Source organism: Phoca vitulina, unplaced genomic scaffold, assembly GCF_004348235.1.
Source record: "Phoca vitulina isolate PV1807 unplaced genomic scaffold, GSC_HSeal_1.0 scaffold5, whole genome shotgun sequence".
Classification (NCBI taxonomy): Eukaryota; Metazoa; Chordata; class Mammalia; order Carnivora; family Phocidae; genus Phoca; species Phoca vitulina.
The window spans coordinates 11017770-11035002 of record NW_022589708.1 but is presented as its reverse complement, the minus strand read 5'-3'; the positions used below and the strand labels follow the sequence as shown (position 1 = coordinate 11035002).

Sequence of the window (17233 nt, the reverse complement as noted above, 5' to 3'; positions counted from 1 at the left end):
TTAGGGGGAAAGCATCTAGGTTCTCACCGTTAAGTATAAGGTTAGGTGTAGGCTTTTCGTAGATATTCTTCATGAAGTTTAAGAACTTTCCTTCTATTCATACTTTGCTGAACTCAATGGGTGTTGGATTTTGTCAAATGCTTTTTCTCCATCTGCTGATACGGTCATGTCATACTTTTTCTTCTTTAGCCTATTAATGTGATGGATAACATTAACTGTTTTTTGAGTGTTGAACTAACCTTGCATACTGGGAATAAATCCCACTTGGTCATGGTATAATTCTTTTTATACATTGTTGGATTTTTTTCCTTTCAGTTATTTTTATACCTAGGAATTCAAATTTTAATTTTTTTATATTTTCTATTTCTGTCACCATGGTCATTTTCTCTTTATTAGAAAAATTTTTAAAGATTTATTTATTTAAGAGCGAGAGAGAAAGCACGCAACAGCAGGGGGATGGGCAAAGGGAGAGGGGGAGAGAATCCTGAAGCAGACTCTCTGCTGAACGTGGATTATGCCGTGGGGCTTGATCCCAGGACCCTGAGATCATGACCTGAGCTGAAATCAAGAGTCCGCCACTTAACCAACTGAGCTACCCAGGTACTCCAGAAAAAATATTTTTTCTTGAAGTGTATAGTTGATAATTTCTTCTTGAAATCCTTTCCCATACTTACAGTGTTTGTAATAGCTGTAATTTATAATAGGTTCTTTAAGGTTCTTCATTTCTGGGTTTGTTTCTGTTGCCTGTTTTCTTCCTGAGGTGGGTTGCATTTTACCTCTCTTCACGTGTCTCTCTCTCTCTTTTTTTTAGAAGTAATTGTTATGCCCAGTGCGGGGCTCAGACTCATGACCCTGAGATTGAGAATCACATGCTCTACGGGCTGAGGCAGCCAGGCATCCCTCTTCACAAGTCTCTTAATTTTTTTTTTTTTTTCAAGATTTATTTATTTATTTGAGAGAGCGAGTGAGCATTCGTGAGAGTGAACGCCGCAGGGGGTGGGGTGGGGGGAGAAAGGTAGGGGGAGAGGGAAAGAGTCTTAAGCAGACTCCCCCTGGAGCCCAAGATGGGGCTCCATCTCATGACCCTCAGATCATGACCTGAGCTGAAACCAAGAGTCCTTGCTTAACTTCGCCACCGAGGCACCCCCACATGTCTCTTAATTTTTGATTGGATTGTAAACATTGTGAATGTTGTGTGTTTGGATTTTGTCATCTTTGAGTAAAATGTGTTAAGGTTTATTTTGTTTGATAGGTCAGTTAATTGATGTTGGTATTAATACATTTTAGGCTTTTTCTTTTTCTTTCTTTTTTTTTTATGAGCTTTCTTGGCTCAAGTCAAGCATAGCCTTACCTGATATTGTGATTCAACAAGTATATGTTAGGTCATCTCTCTGTACCTTCCATGCTTCCTATCCTTGAATTCATAATTTCTATTTCATTAAACATCTGTGGTTTCTTGGTACAATGTAAACTCTTAATGTTTTAGGCAGGAGAGAGAGGTGATCTTATATATATATTTTTGAAGAATTCCAATGACTATAATATAGTTTGAGGGGACCAACAGTAGTGATAGGGAGTTGTGTTTGGAGGCTACTGCAGGCATCCTATGAAGACATATGTGATGGTAGTTTGTGTAAGCGTTGTGGTCATGGAGATAAAGAATAGTGAAGAAATAGGATTTTTTTTTTTTAAAGATTTTATTTATTTGATAGACAGCAAGAGAGGGAACACAAGCAGGGGGAGTGAGAGAGGGAGAAGCAGGCCTCCCACTGAGCAGGGAGCCCGATGCGGGGCTTGATCCCAGGACCCCGAGATATGACCCGAGCTGAAGGCAGTTGCCCAACCAACTGGGCCACACAGGCGCCCCAGAAATAGGAGTTTTTAATAAAGACTTTATAACTTGCATACTATCCAACAGTTATAGTCCTAGACATATACTCTAGGAACTCTTACACAGGGTTCCAAGCAACACATTCAGAAATATTCATGGGAGCATTGTATGTATAAGTCTGAATGTCTAGTCACAGTAGAATATATAATGCTTCAGTATGTTCATACAGTGAAATTAAATATTACAGTTGTGTTATATTTGGCTTGTTTCGTCAGGGAATCTTGTTTTTCTGGGTTATATGTATTGAGAAGTCTAATGCTACATTGCCTTCTTTTGGGGGGACCATTTTGTAATTGCCTTATTACACACTGCCCTGTTGCCTAATAACATCTCACCTTTTCTGAACATATAATTTCTCATTGACAAATTACTTTTTGTGTTTTGTTTCTCCATCTAGTTTCTTGTGACTAAGGACAATTTCCCAGTCTTACTTTGAATCTCACAAATCATTGTATAGTCCAGGGTCCATAGTAAATAACTAAGATGAGATTAATACCGGAATCAGAATAAATGCAAATTTGCTAATTCTCAGAGGGAACTGAAAACAGAGATAAGGGATGTAGATATCTTACCTCTTGTGGTTTCCTGTTTCCTGTTTATATGGATAAATAGTTTTGGATGGTGGATTGATACAACTTTTTTTTTTTTTTTGGCGTATGGACTCATGTGTTTAAATTTTTTGTAAAAACGTTTTCTCAGGCATGCCAGTTTCTAATTTTTAGATATTATTTCTTCACTGCTCCAAAACAGGCTAATTCTTCTTTAATGAGTTCAGTCTGATTCCTTTATGTGACATTCATTGTGAGGCTACAGCATTGAAGGAGACAAATAAATACTCTGCTTTTCACTCTCATGCAGGATCTTTGGCATGCAAAAGTGAGAAGCATACTTTCTCCCTAATTTATATTTTAATTCTCTTTTTCTTCTGCCATCCCACGGATACTCTCCAGCTGGATTATTTGTCATTTTTTAAAACCAATTCCTGCTATTCCTGACTAAAATGTTCAAATCCTGCTCATCCTTCATAGCCTCATTTAAATGGCTCTTGCTGTAATATGCTTTCCTTAATCCCTTTTCTGTTACCTTCCTATGATACTTTTCTCTTCTGAATTTCCAATGATAGATTTACTGGGGTATTTTTCCCTTTTTCTTCCTAGATTCTAAGGCTCCCAATGTGAAAAAAGTATGTTAATCGTTCTTCTCACTGCACTTAGCATTGCTTTTAAAATGCTGTCCCACATAGACATAACCAACATCAGAATTTTAAAAACTGAATTAAGTATGAAACAGAAAGCAAGAGCCATTTTAACTCAGTTGAAGTTAAGAGTAATATTTTGTGGTTTAGGGGTTAAAGGTCTACGACATTTGGCCCTCTCTTCCTTTTTCTCTAAGATCCTATAGTTAGAGTGTAGTGTTGTTAGAGCATCACAGGCTGGGAAGAGCCTTTTAAGTGCTCACTGATCTTTTTTTTTCTTCAGAAAAGATCATAAACAAGTGTCTCAGACATGAGTGTATCCACCTTGTTTTCAGAAAACCTCTAAGCAAGGAGATTTTTAAAAGTTTTTCTTGATAAATTGGTATAGAGGTGACTCAAGCTGTCAAAATTTTTACTTTATAATAATCTAAATACTTACTAACAATTTTATGATTTAATTTTCTCTTATAAAACTTTAGCTGGAGATGTCATTTGTTTGGGCCTTACTTGCTAGCGTACACATTCCCTGTTGGATGAGTGGAAATAGTACGGTAGCTCTTCACCGATAACAGCGAGTCCTGGAGCTTCTGTTTCCACCCATAATGCAATAACCATGTGACTTGATTTCCCCCCAGATCATTGTGTCAGTTCTTGCTGATAAAAGCTGTAGGGGATCTCTGTGACTTTTCAAATGAAAATGCCTCAAATACCTGTGAATCATTACTTTTGGAAAAGGGAATTAAATTTGTTATGCATGCAAACAGAACTTTTGGGGAATATTGTGTGTGTGTGTGTTTCCTTAATATTATATAAAAGTTGCTTCTTATATTTGATATGTAATACTATATCTACTTCCATTTTTGGAATCCATTGTCAAATAACTTATTTATGTTTCCTTAGCGCTTTATTTCATTACTGGGGAAAATGTTACATTTATAGATACAAATAGTCCTTTATTTTAAAATGATCACACTCTCATTTTTAAAATATATATGAAATCATTACACTGGTGTTATTTTCCTGACTCTAAAGAAAGGAACTTTTAGATAAATTAGTTATTGTCTTCTGCGTTATTGAACATGTGGTCAGTTGTCATGTTCATGCATCCAGATGATCAAAGTCTGAACTTCTGTCTAATTCTTCCCTGCTGTTAGGCTACCCTGTCATGATCAAGGCCTCAGCAGGTGGTGGTGGGAAAGGCATGCGAATCGCCTGGGATGATGAAGAGACCAGGTGAGGTGCTGTCCAAAATATACTTTTGATGAAAATTGCAGTTACTAGAGTTTTATTAAACTGACAAGTAAACAGATACCAGAAGTGTAATGGAATAATTACAATAACCATCTCATTTTTACTCTTTTAGATGGGAAAAAATGGAAATTATGCAGAAAACTTCCTTGTTTATATTTTGATGATGATTATTCTGTTATAGAAAGGTTTTTTACTTTCTTAAACCTTAACAAAGGATTATCTTTTTGTTTTTACAGTGTATTTTTTTAAAATTACGGTCATGATTCTATTTTCTAGGCAAAAGCTACTAACATTTGATGTTGTATATTCTGAATGGGGTCAGAGATTTGAAGCAAACGCATTTAAAGGCAGTCATGATTTCATTTGTTTATGTATTAGTACGCACTGGCTTTCCATTGCTTGTCTATAAAAATAGTGAAATACTTTGATAACTTTTTACTGTGGAATGTATTTCCTTTTGAATTTGAAACTACTAAACATCCTTTATATACAGTGCACCCTGTTGTAAATGTAGACCACATTTTTTTAGTATACTAGTTTCAGGAATCAAAAGTAATTTTTAAAACAATTAAAAAAAAAAACCAATGCATTGTTAACATCATAGTGATTAAAAAATAATTTTTTTTAAAAAACTGCCTAGTACATGGGGCGCCTGGGTGGCTCAGTCGTTAAGTGACTGCCTTTGGCTCAGGTCATGATCCCAGGGTCCTGGGATCGAGCCCCACATCAGGCTCCCTGCTCTGCGGGAAGCCTGCTTCTCCCTCTCCTACTCCCGCTTGTGTTCCCTCTCTCGCTGTGTCTCTCTCTGTCAAATAAATAAAATCTTTAAAAAAAAATAAAAATAAAAATAAAAATAAAAAACTGCCTAGTACAAACAGGTTTTAGGGGATTCTATTTAGGTTTGCATTTTTATTGATTTTCAGGTTTGGCAGAAGAGATTTTTTGTCTTTTTTTTTTGGAGGGTCAGAGGGGACAAAAATGACTAATTATCGTGTTATGTTGCCTTTCGGTGCCCTTTCTCTACCCAGAAGTAATGTGGTCTTCTAGATGGTTCTGCTTTCTCCCCTTCTTTGCTTTTCCTTCCTCCCCACTCCCCCAAATCTCTCAAAGACAGAAGTCCAGAGCAGTTGGTGTGCAAGTTGTCCAGTACACACCAAATTCAGAAATTAGGTTCTCAAGTGAACAAGTAAGGTAAAAATTTCCTCAAAGCAATACATTACCCTTTAAAATCTTTTGGGAAGACACCAGGTTGCAGACTTGCACAGATGGTTTTATCTCTAAAAGAAAATTATCTTAGAACACCATTGTTTCTTCAGTTGAGCATCAGAGAAAGTAATTGGTTGTGTTGTGGGGTGATGAGAGATGACATATATTGCTCTTTAAACCCCAGGCTTACTCTGAGTGACACTGGTGAGACTGACTGCAAGAATTAACTCATTGCATAGGTTGACAATATTTGTTGAGAACCTGTGTGGCAGGCTCCATTTTAGTAGTGTTCCTGGAATATAGCAACGAACAAAAAAACAGAAAAAATTTCTTTCCTCCATGAAGTTTATACCCTAGATCACGAGTTCTTAACCTTTGAGTTCCCAGTCCAATAAAATTCAGAGGAGGTTTATGCATCCAGATGAGAGGGAAAAAGGACCTATTTCTTTCACCTCTAACTGGGATTTAGTGTTTCCTCCAATGTAGGCAATGAACTACAATAGTAGTAGTATCTTTGGAACTTTCTTCCACTTTGGAAATCACATATCTTCAACAACTGTAATGTGATAATGTATCTCTAAGTAACAGTGATTATTAGATTTGTTGTTGGAGCTTGTTATGAGTAAAGAACCCCATATATTATATCCCAAATTTGTTCTTAGAAAATATTTTGAATCCTGTATTTCAATATAATTTGTTTTCTGTGCAGTCCTATGCATTTTCTTTTTTTTTGCACTTTAAGCCTTATTTTGAGAAGAGGTTCATGTGCTGCATGATTAGGCAAAAGAGATCTATCTATAGTGTGAACACATGGAATGGGAGATAGCATTGCAGCCATCTTTGGGAAAAAACGATCTGCTGTAGCTTCTGGGTAGGAAAGAATGACATAATGATATTAAACACAACTTAATGGTTTTGTTAAGAGATGTGTATTTTACAGACTTTAACCTTTTCCTCATTGTGTGGCCCCTTTTGTATGGCACTTACATAGCAATTAAGCTTTAGCACTTATTTTTCATTATTCTTCTTGGGATCTCAGATTTCTTCTCCCTCATTTCTCTAGGGCTTATTGTTAGCAACATATTTTATGGTGAAGATTACTCTTCAGTTTCTTGGCATTGAGATTTTCCATGCTGCTGTTAACCAATGGATTTTATTTATTTTAGTTTTTTAAAGATTTTATTTATTTATTTATTTATTTTAAAAAGATTTTATTTATTTGACAGAGACACAGCGAGAGAGGGAACACGAGCAGGGGGAGTGGGAGAGGGAGAAGCAGGCTTCCCGCAGAGCAGGGAGCCTGATGCAGGGCTCGATCCCAGGACCCTGGGATCATGACCTGAGCCGAAGGCAGACACTCAATGACTGAGCCACCCAGCTGCCCCTAACCAATGGATTTTAATGTAGCATTCAGTATTTTCAGAAATCACTATATCCATTCATATAGTGGGCATCTTTTTTGGGTAAATAAACCTTTAAATGGCACATTGATTCAAAATATGTTAATAAAATTAGTAAAAATACATAAATAATTTTCTATCTAAAATATTCTCAATTTGATGAAAGTATGACACTTTGATTTAATGATACATACTCCTCATTTTAAAAAGTTGCTCTATATCTCGTTACTTTGGAAGAATCTAAACTACAGGAAAATTGAGAGAATAGTCCAGAAAACTCTTCAATAGTTTTCTTCTAGAGTCACCAATTATTTTTTTTTTTTTTTTAAAGATTTTATTTATTTATTTGAGAGAGAGAGAATGAGAGACAGAGAGCATGAGAGGGAGGAGGGTCAGAGGGAGAAGCAGACTCCCTGCCGAGCAGGGAGCCCGATGTGGGACTCGATCCCGGGACTCCAGGATCATGACCTGAGCCGAAGGCAGTCGCTTAACCAACTGAGCCACCCAGGCGCCCCTAGAGTCACCAATTATTAATATGCCACATTGTACGTACTCCTTCCTTTCTCCTTTGGGGGGGGGGGGTTTTTTTTTTTTTTTTTTTTTTTGGCATGATCCACAAAAATTTTAGCCTTCTTTGGAAGGAAAACCTCATAACCATTAATTGCTTTATTATTTTATTCTGAGGAGTGTCTCCCCTTGCAACATCTTTCCTAAGTGTTTTCAGGGAAGTAGCATCTATCGCTTATCTTGGAATCTTTAGAGAACATCTGAAAGATTTTTTTAAAAAAATAGTGTTTGTTGTTATTGTATATTAAATTAGAGTGAGAATCACAAAGGTTGTTGAAAGTAGACTCATATCTTCGTATTAACCTCTGTCTTTCTTTTCCCTATCCACATTTCAATGAAATATGGCACAATGGAAAATTGACCATGTTTACATTTTGGAATACCCCTGCTAGACTTTGGGTGCTTTCAGAGCAGTTTCTGCTTTATTTTTGTATTCCCATCACCTAAATAGACAATGGGCACATGGTTTCATGATGAGTAAATATTTGTTAAATGAATGTGTAACTGACCATAACAAATGTTTTTAAAGTAGTTTTCTGTGAACTCCAAAATATCCTGGTGATGCTTTCAAATTGTGATAATTTATTTGGGTGATTTTGATTTTTTTTTTCTCTAGTATTCTTGATTTAAATGCAAAATGAAAGCTCTTAGTCATTATAGCAGAGAGAAACTATAAAGTGCTTTGTTTTTTCTTTGTGAATCATCATACCCCATCTAATAAAAAGTTGGTCATATGGTACTAAAAACAATAATTCATTGTGCTTTAGTTTCTTTGAGGTTTGTAGTCTCCAAAGATCTAAAAACTCCATTCCCCTAAATCAAAGAAGTAATAGAGGACTAAGAAAACCTGATACCTTTTCCCTGAGAACTCTGAGAAACAAGAATTGTTGCAATATGTTTTGAATTTATCTTCTGGTCATTGTTTACTTGCTGTGTTGTATTTTTTAAGCACAAAAACAAATGTATTTATTTCTAATAATGCCAGATGGAGTGTTTGCAAATTAAAAGGTTGGAAGAATTTTAATGTTGTATTTAAGTATAGATATTTAATCTGAAGATTAAGAAACTATTAGTGACATTGTAAAAAGAATTAAACTTTATATTCTGAATATGTCAGTGAGTGAAAAATAATATACTCAATTAGTTTTAGGTAAGCAAGTGTGCATTTTTTTTTTTTTATTTTTAAAGATTTTATTTATTTATTTGAGAGAGAGAGAATGAGAGAGAGCACATGAGGGGGGGAGGGTCAGAGGGAGAAGCAGACTCCCTGCCGAGCAGGGAGCCCGATGCGGGACTCGATCCAGGGACTCCAGGATCATGACCTGAGCCGAAGGCAGTCGCTTAACCAACTGAGCCACCCAGGCGCCCGCAAGTGTGCATTTTTAATAGACTGACCGAATGAGCCCATTTCTTTCTTTCTTTCTTTTTTTTTAAAGATTTTATTTATTTATTTGACAGAGAGATAGCACAAGTAGGCAGAGCAGCAGGCAGAGGGAGAGGGAGAAGCAGGCTCTCTGCCAAGTAATGAGCCCTACTTGGGGCTCGATCCCAGGACCCTGGACCTGAGCCGAAGGCAGACACTTAATCTACTGAGCCAACCAGGTGCCCCTGAATGGGCCCATTTCATAGTGTATGAATTTAGTGAGCATATTTTAATTATAACAATTTAAATTATTATAGTTTGGGAATAAAATGTATAAAGCAATAATTATATCTGTATTTTTATTTTCAAAAATTATACTTTTCTCTTTTAATGATTAATTTTGAACAATTCAAAGACGATATAAAGTTGTAATGATCTGTATGGGTATGTGAAGGGCAGTTACATTTAAGTGTGTGTATTTAAAATATCATTAAAAAATATCATAAAATGTTCTTGAGGATCCTCCTCATGTATGTTCATTCTCACTGAGTATTTCACTGTAGTTTTGCCCCAGTTGTGCCATTGGCCAAGTTGGCCCTTTGCATTTTTGTGTGCATATTCTGACTCGAGTCAAATTAATATGCATTTTTAAATTTTTTTTATTAGTGGAATTACGGTATGTTAGGGTTGAGGAAATGGAATTTTATATGATTTGTGTGGTTTATTAGAAATATCTAATTTTTGGGCACCTGGGTGGCTCAGTTGTTAGGTGTCTGCCTTTGGCTCGGGTCGTGATCCCAGGGTCCTGGGATCAAGCCCCGCATCGGGCTCCCTGCTCCACGGGAAGCCTGCTTCTCACACTCCCACTCCCCCTGCTTGTGTTCCCTCTCTCGCTGTCTCTCTCTCTCTCTCTCTGTCAAATAAATAAATAAAATCTTTAAAAAAAAATCTAATTTTTAACAGTTGGTCAACTAAGTAATGGTATTCCTATTTCATTATAAAATCTAGGGTCAAATCTAGGGTCAGGGAAGTTAAATCACTGACCCCAGGTCACAAAGCTGGTGAGTGTAGGAGTTGTTGGTCAATGAAAGTAAATTTAGTTATTTGTGCATTAAGTGAATTTTTCTTTGCTTTGTTCATAAGTAAACCAAAATATTTAATTGCTTTGTTTACTTTTATATTGAAGGCTGTATTTGTTTTGTTAGTTTGATTGTTCTTCCCGCCTCCCTCTTTCTTTTTTTTTAATTAGGGATGGTTTTAGATTTTCATCTCAAGAAGCTGCTTCTAGTTTTGGTGATGATAGACTACTAATAGAAAAATTTATTGATAACCCTCGTCATATAGAAATCCAGGTTGGTACATTTTAAGATGTTTTCTAATTATTATGACTTTAAAAAAACATCATTTATTCCTATTGGAAACATATCCTTTCTTCCATTTAGAATGATTGTGAATTGTTCTGATATGCTTGAATAACTTCAAAATAGAGAATGTGCATAAATTGATCACTTCCCTTTGGAATCTGGTATACTTCTCATTAAAGTGCCAGGCTGTTGGTCAACATAGGGAATGATATAAAAATCCTGTTGTAGAAAGAAGCAGTCCCAAGCTGTCTGACCAAGTTAAATACTTTGCACCTAGAGATTCATTCAGTCCCATTCTGGGACTGGGCCATGACACCTTGACAGGGCTTGCTTTTTTTTTTTTTTTTAATAAAGTGCTTGATCTGGACTTCTATCATTTCAGTTCACCAAATGTCTGTGTGGCTCACCAAGACAGACATTCTTCTAGGAATTGCTAGTTTAGACATGAGTAAATAATTTCTTCTACTCAGGTTAAGATTTTAATCTAACTGCTAAAGCGGTTGTAGGGGGTGTGGATTTCAGCAAGACAAAAAATTGGTTTTCTGAAATAACACACAGAAGAAGACAGTGTCTCCTGAAGTTTTCATTTCTGTTAAGAACGTCTTCTGTTAAGAATGTTATGGCTATGAATTGAATTAAAATTGATAAAATGTAAACATCAAATTTAAAATTATACTGAAGTTTAAGTATTGTTTTACTTATTTCAGTGTCAATAGAGAATCAGAAAACTAAATAATAGGTTATTTGCTGCCCTTGCCTCTTCTGATGAGGCATAATAGAAGTCCTAAATTCTGTCACTGTGGTTTTTTGAAGTTAATTATCATTTTACATAGTTTTTTTTTTTTTTTAAAGATTTTATTTCTTTATTTGAGAGAGAGAGCACAAGCAGGGGCAACGGGAGAGGGAGGAACAGACCCCCCCCCCGCCGCGGAGCAGGGAGCCCGATGTAGGGCTCGATCCCAGGACCCTGGGACCATGACCTGAGCCGAAGGCGGACGCTTAACTGATTGAGCCACCCAGGCGCCCTAGGTATTTTTAATGGGTAGAAAATATTCATCTAGATCCTCCAGTTTTCCAGAGTGGGAAAAAATGTGCAAATATATATAATCAGCAAATAGTCTTAAAACATTGACTGTAGTGTATTTCTTTCTGAAGTAAGCAGGGGTTTTTGTTGTTGTTGTTGGGTTTTTTTGTTTTTAGATATTCTGAAGTGAGATACCACATCTTAAAGCCCACAGATCTTACGTGTACGACTCAAAGTTCTTATGCATGCATGTAGAGCTGTACAGCAACCATCCGGATCTGTGTATAGCACATTTCTGTGACATCGGAAGACTTCTTCATACAACTTCCCAGTCAGTCCCTCCACTTGGCCTCCTGTTCTGACCTCTAACACTACAGAGTATTTCTGCCTGTTCTTAAACTTCTATAAATGAAATCATACAATATATTTTGGTTATATCTGGCTTCTTTGATACAACATCATATCTTTGAGATTGTTCCATGAGGCTGTGTGTTACTATTAATTCTAAAAAATTGCTCTGTGATATTTCATTGTTTGAATAACCTGCAATTTATCCATTTTCCTGTTGGTGGATCTTCAGGTTGTTTCCAGCTTTTTGATACTATGAATAAATTGCTATGATTTTTTATGGATATATACATTCTTGCAGATATACTGAGGAGAAGTATTACTGGATTACATGGTAATGTTATGTATAGGTCTAGTAAATACTGTAGTTTCTGTATGTGTGTGTGTGTGTGTGTGTGTGTGTGTGTGTGTGTATATGTGTGTATTTTTTTAAAGTAAGCTTCATACCCAACATGGGGCTGGAACTCATGACCCTGAGACCAAGAGACCTGCTCCACTGACTGAGCCAGCCAGGTGCCCCCGTGCTTTATGTGTTTTGGATATTAACCCCTTATTAAATATATCATTTGCAAAATCTCCTCCCATTCAGTAGGTTGCCTTTTTTCTTGTTGATGGTTTCCTTTGCTGTGCAAAAGCTTTTTATTTTGGTGTAGTCCCAATAGTTTATTTTTGCTTTTGTTTCCCTTGCCTTCGGGGACATAGAAAAATGTTGCTGTGGCTGATGCCAGAGAAATTACTGCCTGTGTTCTCTTCTAGGATTTTTATGGTTTCAGGCCTCACATTCAGGCCGTTTAATTCATTTGGAGTTTATTTTTGTGTATGGTGTTAAAAAGTGGTCCAGTTTCACTCTTTTACATGTAACTGTCCAGTTTTTCCAGCACCATTAACTGAAGAGACCGTCTTTTTCCCATTGTATAATCTTGTCTCCTTTGTCATAGATTACTTGCCCATAAAATCATGGGTTTATTTCTGGGCACTCCATCTGTTCTATTGATGTATGTGTCTGTTTTTGTGCCAGTACCATACTGTTTTGATTACTATAGCTTTGTAGTATATCTTGAAATCTGGGATTGCGATACCTTCAGCTTTGTTGTTCTTAAAATTGCTTTGGCTGTTCGGAGTCTTTTGTGATTCCATACAAATTTTAGGATTATTAGTTTTAGGTCTGTGAAGAATGCTGTTGGTATTTTGGTAGGGATTGCATTAAATCTGTAGATGGCTTTGAGTACTATGGATATCTTAACAATATTCTTTCAGTCCATGAGCATGGAATAGCTTTATATTTGTGTCATCTTCAGTTTCTTTCATCAGTGTTTTATAGTTTCCTGAGTACAGGTCTTTCATCTCCTTGGTTAATCTTGTTCCTTGATACTTTATTCTTTTTAGTGCAATTGTAACTGGAATTGTTTTCTTAATTTCTCTTTCTGCTACTTCATTCTTGTATGGAAATGCGGCTGATTTCTAGATATTAATTTTGTATCCTGCAACTTTACTGAATAAATTCATTACCACTAATAGATGCTTTGTGGAGTCTTTAGAGTTTTCTGTGTGTAGTATCATGCCATCTGCAAATAGTGACAGTTTTAACTTCTTCCTTACCAGTTGGGATGCCTTTTATTGCTTGTCTGATTGCTGTGGCTAGGACTTCCAGGATTTTGTGAATAAAAGTGTCAAGAGTGGGTATCCTTACGTTGTTTTTGATTTTAGAGAAAAGCTCTCAGTTTTTTACCACTGAGTATGATGTTACTTGTAGGTTTTTCACATGTAGCCTTTATTATGTTGAGGTATGTTCTCTCTAAGCCCACTTTAAGAGTTTTTATCATGAATGGATGCTGAATTTTGTCAAATGCGTTTTCTGTATCTATTGAGATGATCATGTGTTTTTTCTCCTTCATTTTGTTAATGTGATGTATCACATTGATTTGTGAATATTGAACCATCCTTGCATCCCTGACATAAATTCCACATGACCGTGGTGAATGATTCTTTTAATGTCTTATTGAATGTGGGGGCCCACTTTGGATATGGTCTAGCACAGCCCATTGACCAGCCCCCCAATGATCATGTCCTTCTGTAAGTAGAATATAAACATCTTCCAAGACCAGAATCTCGTCTTCAAACTTGGTCCAGCTATGGGTGAGACTTCTTGTATATGGTTCCTTAAAAGCAGTTCTTCTGATGCAAAGACCTCTGTATTTGAAGACAGTGTGACACCTGCTCATCAAATTTACAGCAATGAGAAAAGGGTATGACACTGCAATAAATACCCCAATCAACAAGGTAAAGGAAGAAAAAAGGAGGCACATACTAGTCATTGGCTCTTACTTTGTATTTGAAAACCACCATTTGAAGCTGAGAGATCTCATAGGAGTTTGTTTTTTGTTTTTGTTTTTGTTTTTTTTTGCTGTAATTCTTGGTGAGAGATGATGGCAGCTTGGGCCAGGGTGTTGGTAGAGGAGGTGGTGAGATGTGATTGAATTCTGGATACTCTGTGAAGGTAGACCAGATTTTCTAAAAGATCAGATGTGATGTATAAGAAAAAGTATAAGGCATCAAAGATGGCTTTAGGGTTTGGGCCTGAGGAATTAGAAGACTAGGACTATCTTTTACTGTGGTGGGAAAAACTGAGAGGTGCATGTTTTGGGGAGGAGATCAGGGTGTGATTTTGGAGAAACAAGGTTGAGATATCAAAGTGTAGGTGTTGAGTAGACTGTTGGATATTTAAGTCTGTAACCTAGGGGAGATACCTGGGCTATCCTTCCTGTAAGGTTGTAGAGGCAAAATTAATTTTCCCCTTCTCTGTATTCCTCTTCTGTTACATATTTGTTAGATGACCATTGATTTTATCTTGAGTTGTCTGACTTTTCAAATAGACCAAGAAGTACTTGAAGGCAGTTAGTAGGTCTTATTCATTTGTTGGTTCCAGCAACTAGGCCATTGTCTTTCACATTACTAACACTCAATAAGTGTTAGACAGATTGTATTAAGTAATTAGAGATCTACATCAGCTTGTAGTTTATTTTCATTAGCCGTGCCATATAATCTAGGTGATAATTTTATTTATTTTTATTTTTTTAAAGATTTTATTTCTTTATTTGACAGAGAGAGACACAGAGAGAGAGGGAACACAAGCAGGGGGAGTGGGAGAGGGAGAAGCAGGCTTCCCGCCGAGCAGGGAGCCCGATGTGGGGCTCGATCCCAGGACCCTGGGATCATGACCTGAGCCAAAGGCAGATGCTTAACGACTGAGCCACCCAGGCGCCCCCTAGGTGATAATTTTAAACATAGGTGAAAGTGTCTCCTAGTAACTTAAAAAGGTAACACAGATGTTTGCCATATCTGATCTATGTTTTTTAAAAATTATTTTTCTCAGTTTGCATGTATTTAATTATTTATATGAGGTAATTTGTGCACACAATAAAGGACATCCAATGAAAAGTGAGCATTCCTTTCACCCCTGTCTCCAAGTCCCCTGGTTTCTGTCCCTAGAAGCAGGCACCGTTATATCCTGCTGTATCCTATTGTGAAGTATATATGTGTATCACTTATTATTTTTACACAGGGGCTATCACCTACTGTGTCCTTTCTTACGCTGAATCGCCACTGGTGGTGGCAGTGGCACCACTCTGAGTGGTGGAAACCTGTGTTTCTCAACCTGGGCACTACTGGCATTTTGTGAGTTGGATCCAGGGATGCTGAATGGCTTGCATTATGTGGACACTGTTATCATGAAGCTTTTTTCAGTAAGCAGTGTATTTGGGAGATTTTTCCACATTGAGTACCTGCACATTGGTAAAAGGCTATATTAAAAGTAAAAGAAAATAAAACTTATGATGGGGGGTACCTGACTGGCTCAGTCAGTGGAGCATGCAACCCTTGGTCTCTAGGTTGTGAGTTCAAGCCCCAACATAGGGTATAGAGATTACTTAAAAAATAAAATCTTGGGGCACCTGGGTGGCTCAGTCAGTTAAGCATCTGCCTTCGGCTCAGGTCGTGATCCCAGGGTCCTGGGATCAAGCCCCGCATCGGGCTCCCTGCTCAGCGGGAAGCCTGCTTCTCCCTCTCCCGCTCACCCTGCTTGTGTTCCCTCTCTCGCTGTGTCTCTCTCAGTCAAATAAATAAATAAAATCTTTAAAAAAAAATAAAATAAAATCTTAAAAACAAAACAAAACTCATGAGGGATTTAAGGATTAACTTCCCTTACAGGCACTCTTTATATTGTCTGGTCACTTAGTCTCTATTTAGTGGAATAAATCATTGTCAAATTATTTTTGTTGAGGGATGCCTAGGTGGCTCAGTCAGTTAAGCAGCCGATTCTTTTTTTATTTTTTATTTTAAAAAAATTTATGAGAGAACATGAGCAGGGAAAGGGGCAGGGGGAGAGGGATAAGCAGACTCTCCACTGAGCGTGGAACCTGTTGGGGTGCGGGGCTCAATCCCAGGACTCTGAGATCATGACCTGAGCCAAAGTCAGATGTTTGACTGAGCCACCCAGGCGCCCCACACAGCCGACTTTTTATTTCCGTTCAGGTCATGATCTCAGGGTTCTGGGTTCAAGTCCTGGGTCGGGCTCCATGCTCAGCAGGAAGTTGGCTTGAGGATTCTTTCTCTCCCTCTCCCTCTCACACTGCCCCTCCAATTGCGTTCTCTCTGTCTCTCAAATAAATGAATCTTTAAAAATACTATTTTTGTTCAATGCTTAGGAAAAAACAAAACTTTTTTTTCCTTTTTTTGAGAGAGAGAGCGAGCGAGCGCATGATCGTGCTTTCAAGGGCCTGGGCAGTGGGAGAGAGAGAATCTTAAGCAGGCCCTGCAGCCACTGGGGGCTCAATCTCACAACCCTGGGATCATGACCCAAGCCAAAATCAAGTTGGTCGCTTAACCAACTGAGCCACCCAGATGCCCCCATGACAAGATTTTTTAAAAAGAATTAGGAGACTACACAGACTTTAGGGGAAAACAAATGTAATTCTATATATGAATCTAATATTTTACAGTTAGAAATATTTCTGAGAATTCTTGGTTATCATGGCTTTATTTCTTGGACACAGTCTACTTTCACCTTCTTGTCAACTAGGATGAAATGAAGTAGCATAAATTTAGTGTTAAAGTATTTTTTAGTGTTAAGGTACTTTTTAGACTGTACTTCATGCAGCCACCTTTGAGACTTAAAAATAAAATTCCAACTTCTTGGCATTTCATTACTGCAGTATTTTCCTTTGCTTGGAATCATTCTTGAGATTTAGATATGTTTTATTACTAAAAATTAAGTTTATATTCATATGTTAGCTACTCATTTTATAGTTTACAGTAACCATGATCTTTTTTATTTTATATTTTTGGCACCATATAAAGTATTAAGATGATTGTATCTGCTGTTGATAATGCATAAGGGAAAAAAGTGACTTGCCCAAAGAAGTTGCATAGCAGTTTGGAGTAACAGGCAATAATTTTATTGCCTAGCCTTTTGGCTTCTAGAATAGCTTTTATTTCTGTGAACTTAATATATGCATTCAGTAATATGTAACTACTCCTCAGTCATGAAAATAGATTAATCTGTTCCCAAAAGCAAACATTCTGTGCAAAAATATTCACCAAGAGCATGTTTTAGGGTTACCAGATTT

At 37.1% G+C, this 17233-nt stretch overlaps 1 protein-coding gene across 3 annotated transcripts in view; it reads left to right on the top strand.

Annotated features, from left to right (window-relative positions):
- Positions 1-17233, top strand: part of PCCA (propionyl-CoA carboxylase subunit alpha) — a 417324-nt gene that overhangs the window by 155503 nt on the left and 244588 nt on the right. For 2 of the 3 annotated variants that reach the window (XM_032402683.1, XM_032402681.1), the window contains 2 exons: positions 4241-4319; positions 10123-10225. In XM_032402683.1, coding sequence (XP_032258574.1) covers positions 4241-4319; positions 10123-10225 — 182 coding nt within the window. The remainder of the gene's footprint in view (positions 1-4240; positions 4320-10122; positions 10226-17233) is intronic. The other variant, XM_032402682.1, reaches the window with a different exon arrangement.